At 32.2% G+C, this 14,731-nt stretch overlaps 4 protein-coding genes across 5 annotated transcripts; 2 read left to right on the top strand and 2 right to left on the bottom strand.

The window, feature by feature from the left end:
- Window positions 1-48: 48 nt before the first annotated feature.
- Window positions 49-1,367, bottom strand: LOC126868992 (protein seele). The gene is made up of 5 exons (XM_050625063.1): window positions 1,213-1,367; window positions 1,038-1,128; window positions 831-946; window positions 553-759; window positions 49-480 (listed from the first exon to the last, which is right to left on the bottom strand). Exons 1-5 carry the CDS (start codon window positions 1,228-1,230, stop codon window positions 301-303), a joined length of 612 nt encoding a protein of 203 aa, XP_050481020.1. The 5' UTR covers window positions 1,231-1,367; the 3' UTR covers window positions 49-300.
- Window positions 1,368-1,865: 498 nt separating this feature from the next.
- On the top strand, window positions 1,866-8,661 carry LOC126868977 (protein dispatched). 2 transcript variants are annotated; one of them, XM_050625017.1, is made up of 11 exons: window positions 1,866-2,591; window positions 2,673-2,798; window positions 2,915-3,535; window positions 3,617-4,004; window positions 4,093-4,294; window positions 4,392-4,779; window positions 4,852-5,430; window positions 6,087-6,387; window positions 6,454-6,613; window positions 6,709-6,754; window positions 6,843-7,033. In XM_050625017.1, the coding sequence occupies exons 1-11, from the start codon at window positions 2,454-2,456 to the stop codon at window positions 6,894-6,896; spliced, it is 3,003 nt and encodes a 1,000-aa protein (XP_050480974.1). In that variant the 5' UTR covers window positions 1,866-2,453; the 3' UTR covers window positions 6,897-7,033. The 2 variants fall into 2 exon arrangements, with proteins under 2 accessions (XP_050480974.1, XP_050480973.1); XM_050625016.1 differs by having other exon boundaries at window positions 1,867-2,591; window positions 6,454-6,754; window positions 6,843-8,661.
- A 723-nt stretch (window positions 8,662-9,384) lies between these two features.
- LOC126868971 (targeting protein for Xklp2-like) lies at window positions 9,385-14,058 on the bottom strand. Its single transcript, XM_050625006.1, has 8 exons — window positions 13,924-14,058; window positions 10,716-10,878; window positions 10,557-10,647; window positions 10,340-10,466; window positions 10,139-10,267; window positions 9,994-10,071; window positions 9,763-9,921; window positions 9,385-9,657 (listed from the first exon to the last, which is right to left on the bottom strand). Exons 3-8 carry the CDS (start codon window positions 10,583-10,585, stop codon window positions 9,484-9,486), a joined length of 696 nt encoding a protein of 231 aa, XP_050480963.1. The 5' UTR covers window positions 10,586-10,647; window positions 10,716-10,878; window positions 13,924-14,058; the 3' UTR covers window positions 9,385-9,483.
- Window positions 11,005-14,653, top strand: LOC126868966 (Bardet-Biedl syndrome 1 protein homolog). Its single transcript, XM_050624999.1, has 7 exons — window positions 11,005-11,854; window positions 11,963-12,137; window positions 12,207-12,416; window positions 12,494-12,789; window positions 12,878-13,127; window positions 13,205-13,384; window positions 13,461-14,653. The coding sequence occupies exons 1-7, from the start codon at window positions 11,841-11,843 to the stop codon at window positions 14,085-14,087; spliced, it is 1,752 nt and encodes a 583-aa protein (XP_050480956.1). The 5' UTR covers window positions 11,005-11,840; the 3' UTR covers window positions 14,088-14,653.
- Window positions 14,654-14,731: the final 78 nt, after the last annotated feature.

The raw sequence follows: 14,731 nt of genomic DNA, 5'->3' as shown, positions 1-14,731 counted from the left end.
ATTCGTCGATCAGAGCGCTCTCTATCGGGAAATCAATGAAATAAAATAACGGTTTTAATAAATAGTTTTAATAAATATTGTCTTTTGTTATTAAAGTACGTATTTACATTTGTTACTTATACCTAGCATATAAGCGCATTTCTTTCTTAGAAAAGTGAATTTATATTTTAACATTTATATTTTTGTAGTTTATTCCTGTTCTAGACATGCTACATTATAAATAGTATATTTAATTTTTTAAATTTTGAATATCAAAAATATATATAGATACAAATGTATCTCATTTTCCCCTATACATTACTATAATTCATAATGTTCTTCATTTATATCATTTTCCTCATTATCTTCATCATCCTCATTAAGATCTGTAGAATTACATAGCTTTGAAACATTTGTGCATAATTGTTCTTTAATATCATTTTCTTTGTGAATAAATAGTGAAATCATAGAGTCTTCAAATTCTTCCACTATTCCCTCACACTGAAATAAAGCACATCAAAATAATAACTGATAAAATCTATTATGAAGTATAAATAAAAAGAGAAAACTTACATAATATTTTAAACTTTTATTTAAATCGCCATCCTGAATAATATCAACTTTGCTCATTTCAGGATTCATACTACCAGATGGACTCATTAAATTTAAGATTGTTAATTGACCATTTGATTTATATGTTGCTCTTACATAGTCTGACATTTTTTCACAAATATTATCTAGGATGTCAGATATATGTACCTCAGATTGTGCAAGTGGAATCTTTAAATAAAGGTATTTATGTAGAAATATGTTTTGATTATAATCCAAGAAATATAAAAATTTATTATTACCTTCTTATGAATAGCATTTCCTTGTGCATCTAATCTATAATTTCCTATCTCAATTTCTCTTGAAGGATCAATTTTTGCTAATTCTTCTTCAATTTCTTTTACTGTTGACCTACAAACTACAAATATTACAAATATTAACTTATTATAATCATTCTTTATATTCAAGGTAAATAGCTATAACTTACTATTAACACTTATTTTACATACCTAAACATTTTAAAAGCTTATTGTCAATTTCCGCAGTTTTGACAAAACCATTTGTGAGAAAGAGGGAAAATGTTACTATTAGAATTTTCATCTATAATGAAAATATGCATTAATAAGTTGAATTGTTAAAAATAATATAAAGAAATGGAATTGTAAACATTTAATTTATACTTACATCGTATTTAATCAACATATTTAATAATATTTATCTATTTTTTAACGCTGAAGAAGACACGTGTATATTACTTATAATTTTATACATACGTACTGATGTATACATATTAACTATCGTATATATACTTAAATACTCCACAAAACACGAATAAGCTTTCATCACGTGTCACTTTGAGAGATACCAATATAAAAGAATATGGACTAAAGACACTATTAAATGCAAAAAGACACTATTGAATGCAACAACACAGTACATTATCGCAGTTTAAAACTGTAACAATGTAACCAGCTATAATCGATCTTCCAAAAATCAACTAATCTTCTAAACAAAATCATAAAACATAAATTTCAATAAATGTATGGAACAGTTTTTAAAACTTTTCATAGCTATCCTTATCTAAACTCATTTTATTTAAACAAATATATACAATATATATGGAAGCTGGCAGAAATAAGAAAATTTATTTATTGTCCCTGTAGTTTTCTAGGATAAAGTTAAATTTAAACTTTAAAAAAGCAAAGAATATTTTAATACTATATTAGCAGAATAAAATGTTTTTATTTTATACTCTAGAGAATTATACACATATATGCGTATATATGTACATATATATATCAGTATACTAGTGTATATTGTATATGTACATATACATGTGTATGTATATCTATCCACCATAGCCTACGGATCACGGTCGTTGTCTCTACGGATCATCCCATTTGTTACTGCAATGTGAACACGTGCCATTCCTTAAAGTGGGAAGTCCATGTTGCTTTTTAAATTGAACAACCATGCTTCAATGTTTTATATAAAATTACGTTTATATTTCGAAGTCCTTACATAAATAGTGGCTATAATTTCACTCTTGTAATATTTATATCTATTAGTTAGTTATAAGTCTTCAAAAAATAGACAAAATGATTATGCGAAAATATTACAAATTTAATGACGATTACAATAAAAGAAAACATAAAAATGTATGAAACTTCAAGTTATTTATAGTACATGTTCTATTCAGTGGTTCATTATTGAACTATACGCGTCAAAAACTGATTTTCGCTAGTACTATACTACAAAATATAATTTTTAATGTGAGTTTTTCCAATCTGAAAATTGTTTAAAAAATAAAGCTATAACATCGTATGATTTAGACAAAGATTAAGGCAATCCTGCCTTAGTAACTTGTATATTACAATAATTTATAAGAAAATATGACTTAAGTTAAAAAAGATATAATTGTCAAAATGGAAATATGGTGGATTTCTCGAGTAATAGCTCATCATCCTTATACCATTCTAATGGCAATATTTATTTTTTCTTCAACATGTGTGATTGTTCCCTTAGCTATTAAAAAGTTTCCTGACTTCTCTGATCCTCAGTTAGTAAGTATATAAAATTAAGGTAGAAATATAATATATGTGTATAATGTTTTTATTAATTTATACCTTATTTGTGCTGTTAAGGGTTTTGAAGCAAGAGGCACAATGTTAGCACAAAGACTTATTGCTTGGCAAAACTTATTAGAATCAAATAAGCCAAGCGGTCAATTGATTGATAATCCTTTGGAACATTATCATTATATGCAACAGGTATGTCTGTCGAGCTTTGTATGTAATATATTATTTTAACTGTGTATAAGTTGCTTAGGATATTGCACGTAAAATATAAGCCATTGGATTTACAAACTAACACTACAATATTTCAGAACTTAAACGTAAGAACAAAACCCAAAAATAAGAGAAAAGGAAAGAAAAAGTATCAAAAACAAGTAACTAATAAAGAAGAAAAAGTAAATAAAGCTGAAATTAAAGATAAATGGGAAGAACTAATAGAGCTAAAAAATAAAAATGCGAGTCAAGACTATATTGAAAATGAGAAATTTTTTTGTAATCTACCATTACCTGGTTATGCACGCGTGGTTATTGGTAGAAAGTCTGAAGATTCAAACTTATGGTCAATGGAAGGTGTACTAGCGCAATGCTATATTGATGCAGAACTTAGATCAAACCCACACTTTCCTTCTTTATGTCAAACACAAATAGGACATAATAATATAGGACAAAAGTGTTGCAGAAGTTGGTCACCGGCAAATTACGTTGCACTTCTGTCTAATCGAAGTTCTTGCCTGGGTGTAACAGAAAACGATCTTAGCCGTGTAGAAACTCTTTTGAAACAATGTGTTTATTATTATAAAAATGGTCATCTAACATCAAATTGTGAAGAAGACTTAAATTGTCAGAAACATGTTCCAAGTGAATGCTATACGCACAATGCAGCCTATCACTTGTTGCATTACTTATTAGATATTGATTTTATTTCAGATCATGTAAGAGAAAACTTTTATATCATAGAAATTATTATGAAGAATAGAACAATTGTCAATAAAATGTTTCATATTTTGTTCTAGAGACAAGATCCTCAAAATAAACAAAACTCAACGTTGAAGTATGCAATGTTATTTTTACCGATTGCTACAAGCTCAGCAACTTTAGACTTTTATAAAGGACTTGGTGATAATGATCTATCCTATGGAAAATTTTGCGTGAAGGGCATGCAATTGGGTTTAAAAAGTACATTGTTTAACCAATTGTTAGTGTCAGATTCTATCTTACTGCTCGTTGGTTTCGCCTTTGTAACAGTTTGCATATGGGCATATACTGGTTCTTTTCTATTAACTGTCACAACCATTATTGCTGTAATTTTTAGTCTTGGCATTTCATATGCATTTTACACTTTAATTTTACATATCAAGTTTTTCCCATTCATGAATCTCTTGGCAATCGTCGTTGTTGTAGGTGAGAAACTAAAGAATGTATGAAAATTGTTAAATTTACGATTTTTAATAATAAAAGTTATTTAACATACAATTTTATTTTTTTAAAGGAATAGGAGCAGATGATGCATTTATATATTGTAAAATTTGGGAGAAAGAAAAAGAAAAAAAGATATCAAATAATGGATTGGTCAGACTGGTGCAAGAAACAATGAAACATGCTGTTCCATCTATGTTTGTTACATCTTTAACTACTGCAGTAGCATTTTTTGCATCAGTTGTTAGTAACGTTACCGCTATAAATTGCTTTAGGTATGTGAAATAATTATTTAACTAATATTAAAATATTAAGGAAAGATAATATAAAAATAATAAAGAAATATGAACTTTACTAATCCCATAAATACAGTCTATTTTCAGGAATGACTGTTATTGCAAACTTCTTCTTAATGATTACTTGGCTGCCGGCATGTGTCGTTGTGTCGGAACGATTCAAACTAGGCGTTTTATCTCCTGCAAATTTTATAACACGAAAAATTATTCGACCTTTACGATTATTTGGAGATAAAATGACGATAGGTTTTAATACTATCCTTACAAGGGTAGTTATAAATTTTCGATGGTGCTGGTCGTTAAGTTTAGGTATTATAGCAATAGCATGTTGCATCATTGTTTTTCAATACCCTGGCTTACAGTTGCCGGATACTGCTGATTTCCAATTATTTGATAGTTCTCATCCATTTGAAAAATATGATTTAGTATATTCGCGAAAATTTTGGTTTGAAAAACATGGGATGGTATGTACAGAAAATTACAAAGTTTCTTTTAATGTATCTCTCACAAAAATTTTGAATAATTAATAATTGCAGATTGATAATGAAGATGTGTTACCATTAAGATTTGTATGGGGTATTAAACCAGTTGATAATGGCAATTATTTAGATCCTAGTTTAATTGGTATGCCAGAATGGGATGAATCTTTTGATGTATCTCATCCAGAATCACAAGTATGGCTTAAAAAATTTTGCCGCGATTTACGAGCTCAACCTTTCTATCGCGATACATTAGGACCTTTATTACCCAACTGTTTTATTGAATCGTTACATCATTGGATGCAAAGACGTTGTGAAGATCCCATTGATTCACATATTAATTATGCACCGTGTTGTAAAAAAAGTGAATTTCCATATAATGCTAGCACTTTACAACGATGTGCGGTTGAAGCAAATGCAAAATTATATAGCACTCCATCGTATTTGTGGGTTCGTAATGGTGTTTCTGCTGGTTTAAAATTTTTGAATGAACCAAATCTTAAACAATTACAAGTATCAAATGAAACAAATTCTATAATAATGCCAACGCCTAAAATTAAAGCTCTAGTCGTCGAGTATGACAGCATATATAATTATAGCCTTTCATTTGCAAATATGGATCAGTTTTTTCATCAGGTAAAATAAAATCGTATTTCGTAAGTATGTATATATATATATGTCGAGTTATGATCCGAGTCACGATCCGAGTCCGGGCTCGAGTCGCTATCGCGGCGAGGACTTGGGGTAGGTAATGATTCGTCACTGAAGTTATCCATCTTCGTACAGCACGGAAGTGCCTTTGTGCTGTGTAAGTGCCTCAACATTTGGTATTCATTGTCCGAAGGAACCGTTGGCATGTTTTACTGTCAGGTATTTACTGTCAGGTAGCTCTATGGGTATTTCCTTTAATGAGGGTCATAACATCACTCCACACCTTTGTTAGACGAAGCGCTCGTCCCGTTGACCGCGGCTACGTTGGGCGACAGACTGTCGCCCCGAGCCAAAGCTCACTGTCACTAATCCCGGACAATTACAATCGGCTTGGGTGACTACGGTTGTTTAATTACAGCTATAGTAGACTAGCTTAGACTAGTATACTAGATAGACTAGTAGTCTAGATTACAATGTCGGGGGGTTATCCTGAAGTTCCAATGGGCGGCTCCGACGTCCTTTCGTCTCCGACATATATATATATATATATATATATTTGTTTTTTAATATTTCATATTTTTGGAAGCAATCATAATGCTTAGTTATTGATAAAACATTAATAAAAATTATATTTTTTACAGGTTGAAACATGGATGCAAAATCAGTTAAAAAAAGCTCCGTTAGGAATGCGCGGTGGTTGGTTCGTTAGTAGATTAGAATTTTATGAATTACAGAGAACATTGTACGAAGGAACGCTTTGGGCAATGGGCGCTTCATTGGTTCTAGCTCTCATAGTGTTAGCTTTAGTAACATTTAATCCTCTTATCAGTTTCTATGCAATTGTAACAATTGGAGCAGCAATTGTAGTAACAATTGCTGGTTTGATTCTTCTTGGTTGGAAATTAAATGTCCTAGAAAGTGTCGCAATATCTACAGCAATAGGTATTTTTTAATAATAGGTAATTTTAATCTTCATAATGTACATAACTGAACATATATTATTTTTAGGTTTGACTGTAGATTTTAGTTTACATTATGTAGTAAGTTACAGAGCATGTACTTCTAAAGAGAAAGAAGATAAAGTAAAAACGGCTCTTGCACAGATGGCTGGTCCAACTTTAATGGCTTCTCTCACAAGCGGTGCGGCTGGTGTTCTTATGTTACCTTCGTGTGTATTAGCATATATACAAATTGGAATCTTTTTGTTCCTTGTAATGAGTATAAGTTGGATATATGCTACATTTTTTTTATGTTCGGTATTAGCTGTAATAGGTCCATCGTCTCAGTTTGCTCAGTTTCAACATCCCAGGTAAATAACGCGTAGTTGTAATTCGCAAGTAATTTCGCAAGTATCAGTTTAAAATGTTTATATAATTTAACATTTCAAATTCATGCAGATTAAATCTATTATGGAAATATCTTCGCAAGAACAAGTCTGGAGATGTGCCTGAATCAAGTACAGATAATAGTGGAGCTAGAAGAAAGATTAAAGGAAGAGGAATGTGGTCAGAATCTACTTTAAGTACATCTAGTACAGTATGTCAATTCCACTGTAATGAAATAGAAACTTTCACAAGACCACCGCCATCACCATCGCTACCTCCATCACCGTCATCAGCATTACTTCAGTAAGATGAAGATTAAGTGATAAGATGGGCATATTTTAGACAAAAGGGGAAAAAATAATTATGATATGATATATACACTTCCAGATTTTAAACCGATGAATTTACTTGTTCATGTATAACTTATGTCCTATATAATCTATGATAATGTGTGTGACTAATGTGTCATTGGCTGTGTTCAAAATAGTTTTAGGATAATTATTTGTATATTTGCCTATCATTAACATTCAGTGGGCTTCCTATCAGTTACGCAAGAATATGCATATTGTATACATTGTGATATGAGTCAGGCTTTATGTGCCAAATATATCGCAGACTGTTTTATATTTTACGATCTATTTTAGTTTCGGTTTCTAAACAATTTTGAAATTGCTCTATATTCATAGATGTAGCTTTAATGTAATTGTTACGTCCGGTGACACTTTGTGTACCGCAATAATCCTAGGATTGTTCCTTGCGGTCCGACTAATTCTATCGACCGCCCCGATCGAGGGATAGATTTTGGACTACGCAGAGTCACCGGACGTAACAGTAACTGATGATACTGATAGATTATTGTACTGTTAGACTTGCATTTACATATCTATGAATGCATTTAAACTTAAACTTTTTTATTAAAACTTTTCTATTATTCGTTTATATTTAATTTGACATAGATATAGATATCTTTTACATTTGAGTATTAATAGGTTTAGTTACCTTTTTTGATAACATTAAATTTATATATTACAAAATAACTTTTTAAAATAAATAGACTTTAATTCTACGAATAATTTAATATGTTAATTATTATACCAGTTTAAGGGAAAGAAATAAAAAATGTTATTTCCGATATAGGTTTGTAAAATTCATAACAAAGTTTACATATAGAGACTGTTTAGTTTTCGAATAAAATATTACAATAAATTTAATGGAATGAATGAATTTATTACATATTAAAAAATAACGAGGTATCGATTCAGCTGTTTTACCGAATAATGCTTTCAACCTCATAAAAAGATGTGTATGTCTGCAATTAAATTTAAGAAAAAGTAACGAAATGTGGTATAGATATCACACATGATTTTGTTTCAAAATTATCTATATTTATAAACTGTATAAAGTATATACTAAAAAAAAAAAAAAAAGAAAAAAAAGACTGACGGGTTTTTATGATTTTTATCAATAGATATTATTGAATATATAAGACAACATTTAAAACAACTTTTCTTTTCAGAAACATTTATCTAGAAATATCTTTTGAGCTGTCATGTAGTACAGCTAGTACTACGTATAGCAGCAATATTTAATATTAAATGAATATTTATTATGTTTTTCGATAGCTTGATTAATTATTTTTATTAAGTTTGTAATATTGCAAATTATTGCATGTAACAGAAAATGAAGTTCATCACCTTATACACATTTCGTTATTTTAAAAAGGAAGCTACGAATTGACAGTTTATGTAGTGCAACATCATGCCTTCGAAAACATAAGAATTTATGCTCTTAAAAAACATTCATTTTTGTAATTACTGTATATGTGTTTATCAATTATTTAAATATTTGTAACTATCGTATGTTAGAAATATATATCGATATTAATCTAGAATGCACACTGGCAATCTTTCATCATATATCTACAATATATATATATATATACTATATGGATATCTATGTTACAATATATTAGAGCGAGCTTGTTATGTATGTTAAATATTTCATGTTAATATTTATCCAGCATAAGCTGTGGTAAATATAAATTATAAAAAATTACATCTAAGTTTCACTATATCATATCTACATCTACAAAAACTTTTTTCTAGTATTTTAACTAACAATTATTTAGCATTTACAAAGCATTTACAAACACGAGTTAAAAATGTAAAGCCAGTGAAAAAATGTTGACTGATCTGATGATGAGAAACGAGAGAAGTTCGGTGACGATGCTGTCGCAGAGGAGAACTCTTGTTGGGTGGTGATCGCCTCACCACTGGTCGCTTGCGGGTGGAAATCTATTATGGGAAAACGTTTGCCCCTTTTTACCTGATGAGGCAATAACCATAAAGGAAATGCTTTGTTATACTACAGTTTCTTAGGATTATTACGGTCCGAGGGATGGAATTCAGCCCGTATTCAGGGACCTAACAAATGTTATTTTGAGAAATTAGAGATACAGATCTAAGAAAATTGCCTTTACTGATAAAATTTATAGAGTCAAAATGTATATGAATGTGCTACTATATTACTAGGTGTAATATCAAGTATTATTAATTTACATCATTATATAAATATATTTATTTGAAAAGAAGGGAGTAAAAAGAAAAATATCTAATTCAAACGTAATTACTAATGTACTGATACGAATGAGATACAGAATCTTTTACAATGTGCCATACTATTCCCGAGATATATATATATATATTTTAAATATTTATATGCGGCGACGACGTTTCAATACTATCGGACTTACAGGATCGGTTAAAGGTCGTTTTTTAATTTGCGGTAAACCAATTTTATATTTGTGAATTGGTTGAGCTTTATGAACCATTTGTCTTCTTAGTAATGCAATTTCTTCCTCCTCTTGCTTTTTCTTAGCAGCAATTGCCTATTATATATATATATATATATATATGTATATATTTCTTAGGATATATACTATAATATTGAAAACAGAATATTATTTAATTACAAAATTACAGAATATTATTACCATTTGTATCATTTGCTCTTTTTGTTTGTTCTTCTCCTGCATATTTTCGTCAAAGCGTTTTCTTTCTTGCGCTCGAGTCGCTGTACGTAAAGGTGGAGATTTTGGTGGTGGTAATTTCTGTTTTGACAAATATGGTACAAATGGTGGTTTCTTCCACAGCTGGTTTATTTCAAAAGCAGAAAAATATATTTATTACTTGTTAATGCGAAGTTTGATGTTGTTTGTACTTACGTCGGTACTCCTCTTCATTTTCTTATTGCAATTATTTGATTTTTCTACCCCCTTCGCTTTGTTCTCATCTTTCAATATCTAAGAATAATACAAAAGTATATATCCTTTTAATAGCCTGTAAGATTAAAGGGTGTGATTTTCATACCTTTTTAATATTTTCTTGTTTTCCCTCTTGCGTATTTTTTTTTTGCAAATTAAAAGTGAAGGGGTATACGACCCCGATTCTCTGCATCATTCTTGTTTTATTACATGCTTTGACGTTAGCTTTAGGCTCCTAAAATGTTAACCTCGATCTTTTACAGATCAATCATAATAATGACAATATCAGCTATGTAAATTGACATACCAGTTTGCTAGCATTATGAACCACATAGTTTTCTTTCTCTTTTTGCCCCTGAGAATCATCACGATTTACGTATGTTCTTTCATGATTATCGAATGTTATATCGGATAAATAGAAATTGCTTAGAGATCTAAAAGATATTAAGTGACATTTTTTATTATCAGATGAGAAGAAAATAACTTAAATCTGATTTAAAGAAATTCACAATTGTAACCCTTACGCAGTCAACGTTTCATCGTCTACTACCATATTCGGATGTTTTGTGTTTGTATGACCCTGATTTGGCGTGCTTGTAGTTACAATTGCTTTGTCTGAAAATAATAAAGAGGAATGGACACCAGGATTCAAGAATTGTCCGATCTTTATAATTTTTATTTACTGAAAAACGAATCTCCTATATCCGATGGATTAAAAAAATCCACAAATTGCGGAGATTCAATCTCGTCCCAATTGTGATCCTTTCTCGAATCTCTATATTTTCTCCAACAATGTCCAGATCGATGGTTCGAATTGGTGTCATCAGTTTTCGGTTTTACGTTCTCCTGCCAAAATATCCAGAATGGTATTTTCGAATCATTCTTTGTGGCTCCTACCGGTGTTAATGTTTGTTCGAATGTTGCGTCCATTATTATCGAGTATGCCCGTATTATTCTTAATTCTAAGAGAAACCGTTACAAAATGAACTTTGTCAATAAGGGTCAACAATTATCGGTCTCGAAAATTCGATGTAGATGCTTCACTACCCGGCGAAGAATTCATTGAAAACATGCTTCATCTCGAAATCCGCTTTATATATACAAACTGTATAAAGGTCAAATTGGATTTAATCTTCGAAGGAAAGGAAACACGCGACAATAACAATGCTTTAAATAGAATCTACCTGAAAACATAGAATAGGAACGTTACCTGAAAACATAAAGTAAGAAACTGAATTTTACGATCGACTCATCGATCTAATCTATCATAAAGATAATCTAGGTTTATCTTATATTGATACCTTATATTGATTAAAATTCTACAATATCTGTTATATAAATTACTTCTCATTCATTACGATGTAATATTAAATGAGACGAGCTGCGCGCGATCATTGATATTCTGTGCACGTGAACATTTCTATGGATACAAATGTTCACAACAAAGCGCGATTCATTGGTATCGTTTCATTGTTTAGCGAGTTTTCTAAACAGATTTTCCGATATGATCGATCTCTCCTCCATTCGAAAATTACAATTGCCACGGTGTTCATTTAGATTAATTCGAAGAAAGAATTCTTTCAGCTCAAGAAGACTCATCGGCGTATTAATAACGACATGACGATCTATCTATTATACGCTGCGCTACACTGCTACTGTACATAGAATGCGTATGGGTAAACGTTTAGACAGACGTACTAATAATGCATTTTGATTGAAGATAACGGTTTGTCGTGAACATTAAAAAAAAAAAAAAAAAAAAAAAAAAAAAAAAAAAAAAAAAAAAAAAAAAGAAAGGATTCTCGAACATGCACGGTTTACGGTAAGAAAAAATGATTCTCTCTTTCAATCCTTTCTATTCAACGTTAACTTAATCGCGATTAAACGTGATAGGTACATTCGTCTTTTTATTATTTCGTGCAATTTTTAGAGCTGGACATAACATTGGTGATCTTGGTACCAGTCGATGGTTGGAAGCGCTTTGGGAACCGGCAACCCGATTATACACTTTACCAAATGCGCTCGATATGCTAGATGTAAGCGGCGATGGAGACGCTAGACTCGTCTGCGTCGATCTGGGGACCCTCGGTGTCAATTCGCCTAAAGTAATGAAATAGAATTTTCAAAGCTAAAAAAATGTCGGAATTCTCGATGTTCTAATATTTTATCTTTAGATAAGAGTTTATAAAGGAGGTGACCAGATAACAGAACACAACATGATAGATCCACCCTGTGGAGTGGTTGGATTTTACACAGAAAATGGAGAACCTCGATCGTCCGTACTGGCAGTGGGTGTTGGTTCTAGCGTCTACATCTTCAAAAACATGAGACCGTATTTTAAGTACTGTTTGCCACACATTGACGTACACCCGAAGGAACGGGAGGTACAGGCAATTCTCTGATTTCTTAGTGACCAATGCGTCTCTGATTTTCAAAGTTGAAACAATAAATTTATTCGTAGATTTGGCATAAGGCTGGAATGGACGAGGAATTGAACGTGTTAACACTGGCCGACGAACTGGATTTATTGTTAAAGGAACTCGGAGCGGGATTTATCTCACCGCGAACACTAAAATTCCTATCCATGGATCCGAATTTGAGGTCTAGCTTCGCGGAACAATACAGAAGAGTTCCACTGATTAAAAGTAATGCTTTGACCGCGATTTCTGTGATTCGAAGAGACTCGTGGAACGATCCAGCGAGTAGTTGTCTCGTGCTGGGCACGGAATTCGGAGAAGTACTTATTTTGGATCCTCGGTACCACTTCCCTTTAAAAACCATTCTTATACGAATAATGAAAAATTATAAGATTAAACGCTCCTCGCTCGCCATTCTTTCGTTGCAGAACATTTTCTGTTATGGATAAACATTTGTTGGAATGGCCGCCGGTCGCTTTCGCGTGTACAGGTTTATGGACCGGCGATGGGAGTGTAGTAATTGTTGGAAGAGATGGTAAGATAGGCGCGATAAGAAGAGGAAGACCCGTGAAACTTTGGGAAAAATTAGCATCGCCGGCTGTAGCCATTTCAGCCCTTAATAACGGAAGCGTCGCGGTTACCATCATGGATAGCACTTTGATCGGCTTCTCTAGGAAGGTACGTAGAATATTTTTACTTCAGCCATGTATATCTTTACTCGAATCGTTACAGATAATAATAAATTATTGATACAGGGAATTAAAATTTGGCATGTTCGTGTTCCGGGTGCGATTTTGGATTCGGTGAGTTTACCAGTTCCGCAAATTGGCCTTTCTTTGCTCGCTGTGAGTACCGCTGGTTATGGCATCCGCGTGTACGACGGGAAACATCACGTGGACACGTTAAAAATCATGGAACCAGTTTCTGCGATGAAGGTAATTTACGAATAATTATTATTCCAAGTTGAATACTAATAAGATAGAAATATTGTGCATTGTCTTTTGGAAACAGTACGGTAAAATGGGTCAAGAAGAACGAACGATGGCGATGGTCACCGTGGGAGGTGGACTGTGTGTAAAAATTCTAAAACGGACTGCGGACTTCAATATTCACAACGCGATATCCAATTTACCGTCAACCGATAGCACCAAATTTTTAGTACCGAAGAAAACGCGATTGTTCGTTGAGCAAACGATACGAGAAAGGTCAGAAGCGAAGAAGATTCATTCTACTTTTCAGCAAGGTCTTCTTCGACTGAGATTGATGGTAGTCAAAAAATTAGTCGAATCTTTGAACGATAGTCAAGTCGCGGGACCACATCTGCTTACCATGGAAGCTACCGTTTTGGGATTGGGACCCAATTATCAGATTCGTATTTTATTGACGAACATATCCGACCAATTGTCCGATACGGACCTGTACATCGTTTGCAGAAGCGAAAACACGGAAGTGAAACCACGAGTGATGGACGTACCTTTGTTACCAAACGCCATTTCGATTCCTATGATGATCAATGCGATTTTGAAGAGTAACATTTCCGGAAGGATAGAGATTTTGTTGTGTAAGAAATCGAAGACGAAACCAGTAACTGTGACCACGGTAGTTTTACCTGCTGCCGAAGAAGATATCGAAGTTTAATCTTCTAGAAAGTAGAAGTCTATGAAAAGATATTTTTTATGTGCTTTGTATAAAAATGTTCATATATTACGTTGTAGTATTATAATATATCGTTGTGTAAATTTTGTAACTGTATTATAAAAAGCCAAGAAAATGTTGCGCTAAGGATATTCCCTTCATTTTCTTTCTATCCTCTTGTTATCGTAATTATATTTTTGTCCATCTCATTTGTGTATTTTATATGTTGTTATTCCTCTCATTACATATTTCATCTGTGCTAAGATGAATACAATGTTTCTTCGAAATGTTTAAAATATCGTGGTGTTGGCGAGTCATCGGTGCATTACCTGTGCAAACATAATTAGTCGGACCGTAATAATCCTAAGGAACTGTCATAAACCTCAGCTTTTCTATTTTACAATTAAGGCCGTTAATTCAGTCATCTGTTTGACTTATATCTATACGTACCGTGCGTAACTATCTTGTCTACAAGTTGTTGGAATACAGTGCATTGTAATCTGTTATTCTCGGTCTCTGATATGATCAATTCAACCACCTCTATTATCCTAATCGAAATAAGGGATCGATCATTTCGTGGCGTCGATTCTATAATCGTAACGGGAATTTACGATTCTCTTTGGCGCGCTTTCTCGCGATCGCGTCTC

Source organism: Bombus huntii, chromosome 8 (genome assembly GCF_024542735.1).
Source record: "Bombus huntii isolate Logan2020A chromosome 8, iyBomHunt1.1, whole genome shotgun sequence".
Lineage (NCBI taxonomy): Eukaryota > Metazoa > Arthropoda > Insecta > Hymenoptera > Apidae > Bombus > Bombus huntii.
The sequence above is the reverse complement of the archived record's forward strand: the minus strand, read 5'-3'. Positions and strand labels throughout refer to the sequence as shown.

What these genes read in the sequence shown, in the direction of transcription:
- LOC126868992 (XM_050625063.1), bottom strand. An exon ending in GAAATGCTATTCATAAGAAG is followed by an intron (nt 760 to 830) that starts GTAATAATAAAT and finishes CTTTATTTAAAG; the next exon opens with ATTCCACTTGCACAATCTGA. An exon ending in ATAAAAGTTTAAAATATTAT is followed by an intron (nt 481 to 552) that starts GTAAGTTTTCTC and finishes GCTTTATTTCAG; the next exon opens with TGTGAGGGAATAGTGGAAGA.
- LOC126868977 (XM_050625016.1), top strand. Translation starts at nt 2,454, where the DNA reads ATGGAAATATGGTGGATTTCTCGAGTAATAGCTCATCATCCTTATACC. An exon ending in ACTTCTCTGATCCTCAGTTA is followed by an intron (nt 2,592 to 2,672) that starts GTAAGTATATAA and finishes TGTGCTGTTAAG; the next exon opens with GGTTTTGAAGCAAGAGGCAC. An exon ending in GCTCAGTTTCAACATCCCAG is followed by an intron (nt 6,755 to 6,842) that starts GTAAATAACGCG and finishes AAATTCATGCAG; the next exon opens with ATTAAATCTATTATGGAAAT.
- LOC126868971 (XM_050625006.1), bottom strand. Translation starts at nt 10,585, where the DNA reads ATGGTAGTAGACGATGAAACGTTGACTGC. An exon ending in TTCATAATGCTAGCAAACTG is followed by an intron (nt 10,268 to 10,339) that starts GTATGTCAATTT and finishes TTAACATTTTAG; the next exon opens with GAGCCTAAAGCTAACGTCAA. An exon ending in AACAAGAAAATATTAAAAAG is followed by an intron (nt 10,072 to 10,138) that starts GTATGAAAATCA and finishes TATTATTCTTAG; the next exon opens with ATATTGAAAGATGAGAACAA.
- LOC126868966 (XM_050624999.1), top strand. An exon ending in GTACTTATTTTGGATCCTCG is followed by an intron (nt 12,790 to 12,877) that starts GTACCACTTCCC and finishes CTTTCGTTGCAG; the next exon opens with AACATTTTCTGTTATGGATA. An exon ending in TGATCGGCTTCTCTAGGAAG is followed by an intron (nt 13,128 to 13,204) that starts GTACGTAGAATA and finishes TTATTGATACAG; the next exon opens with GGAATTAAAATTTGGCATGT.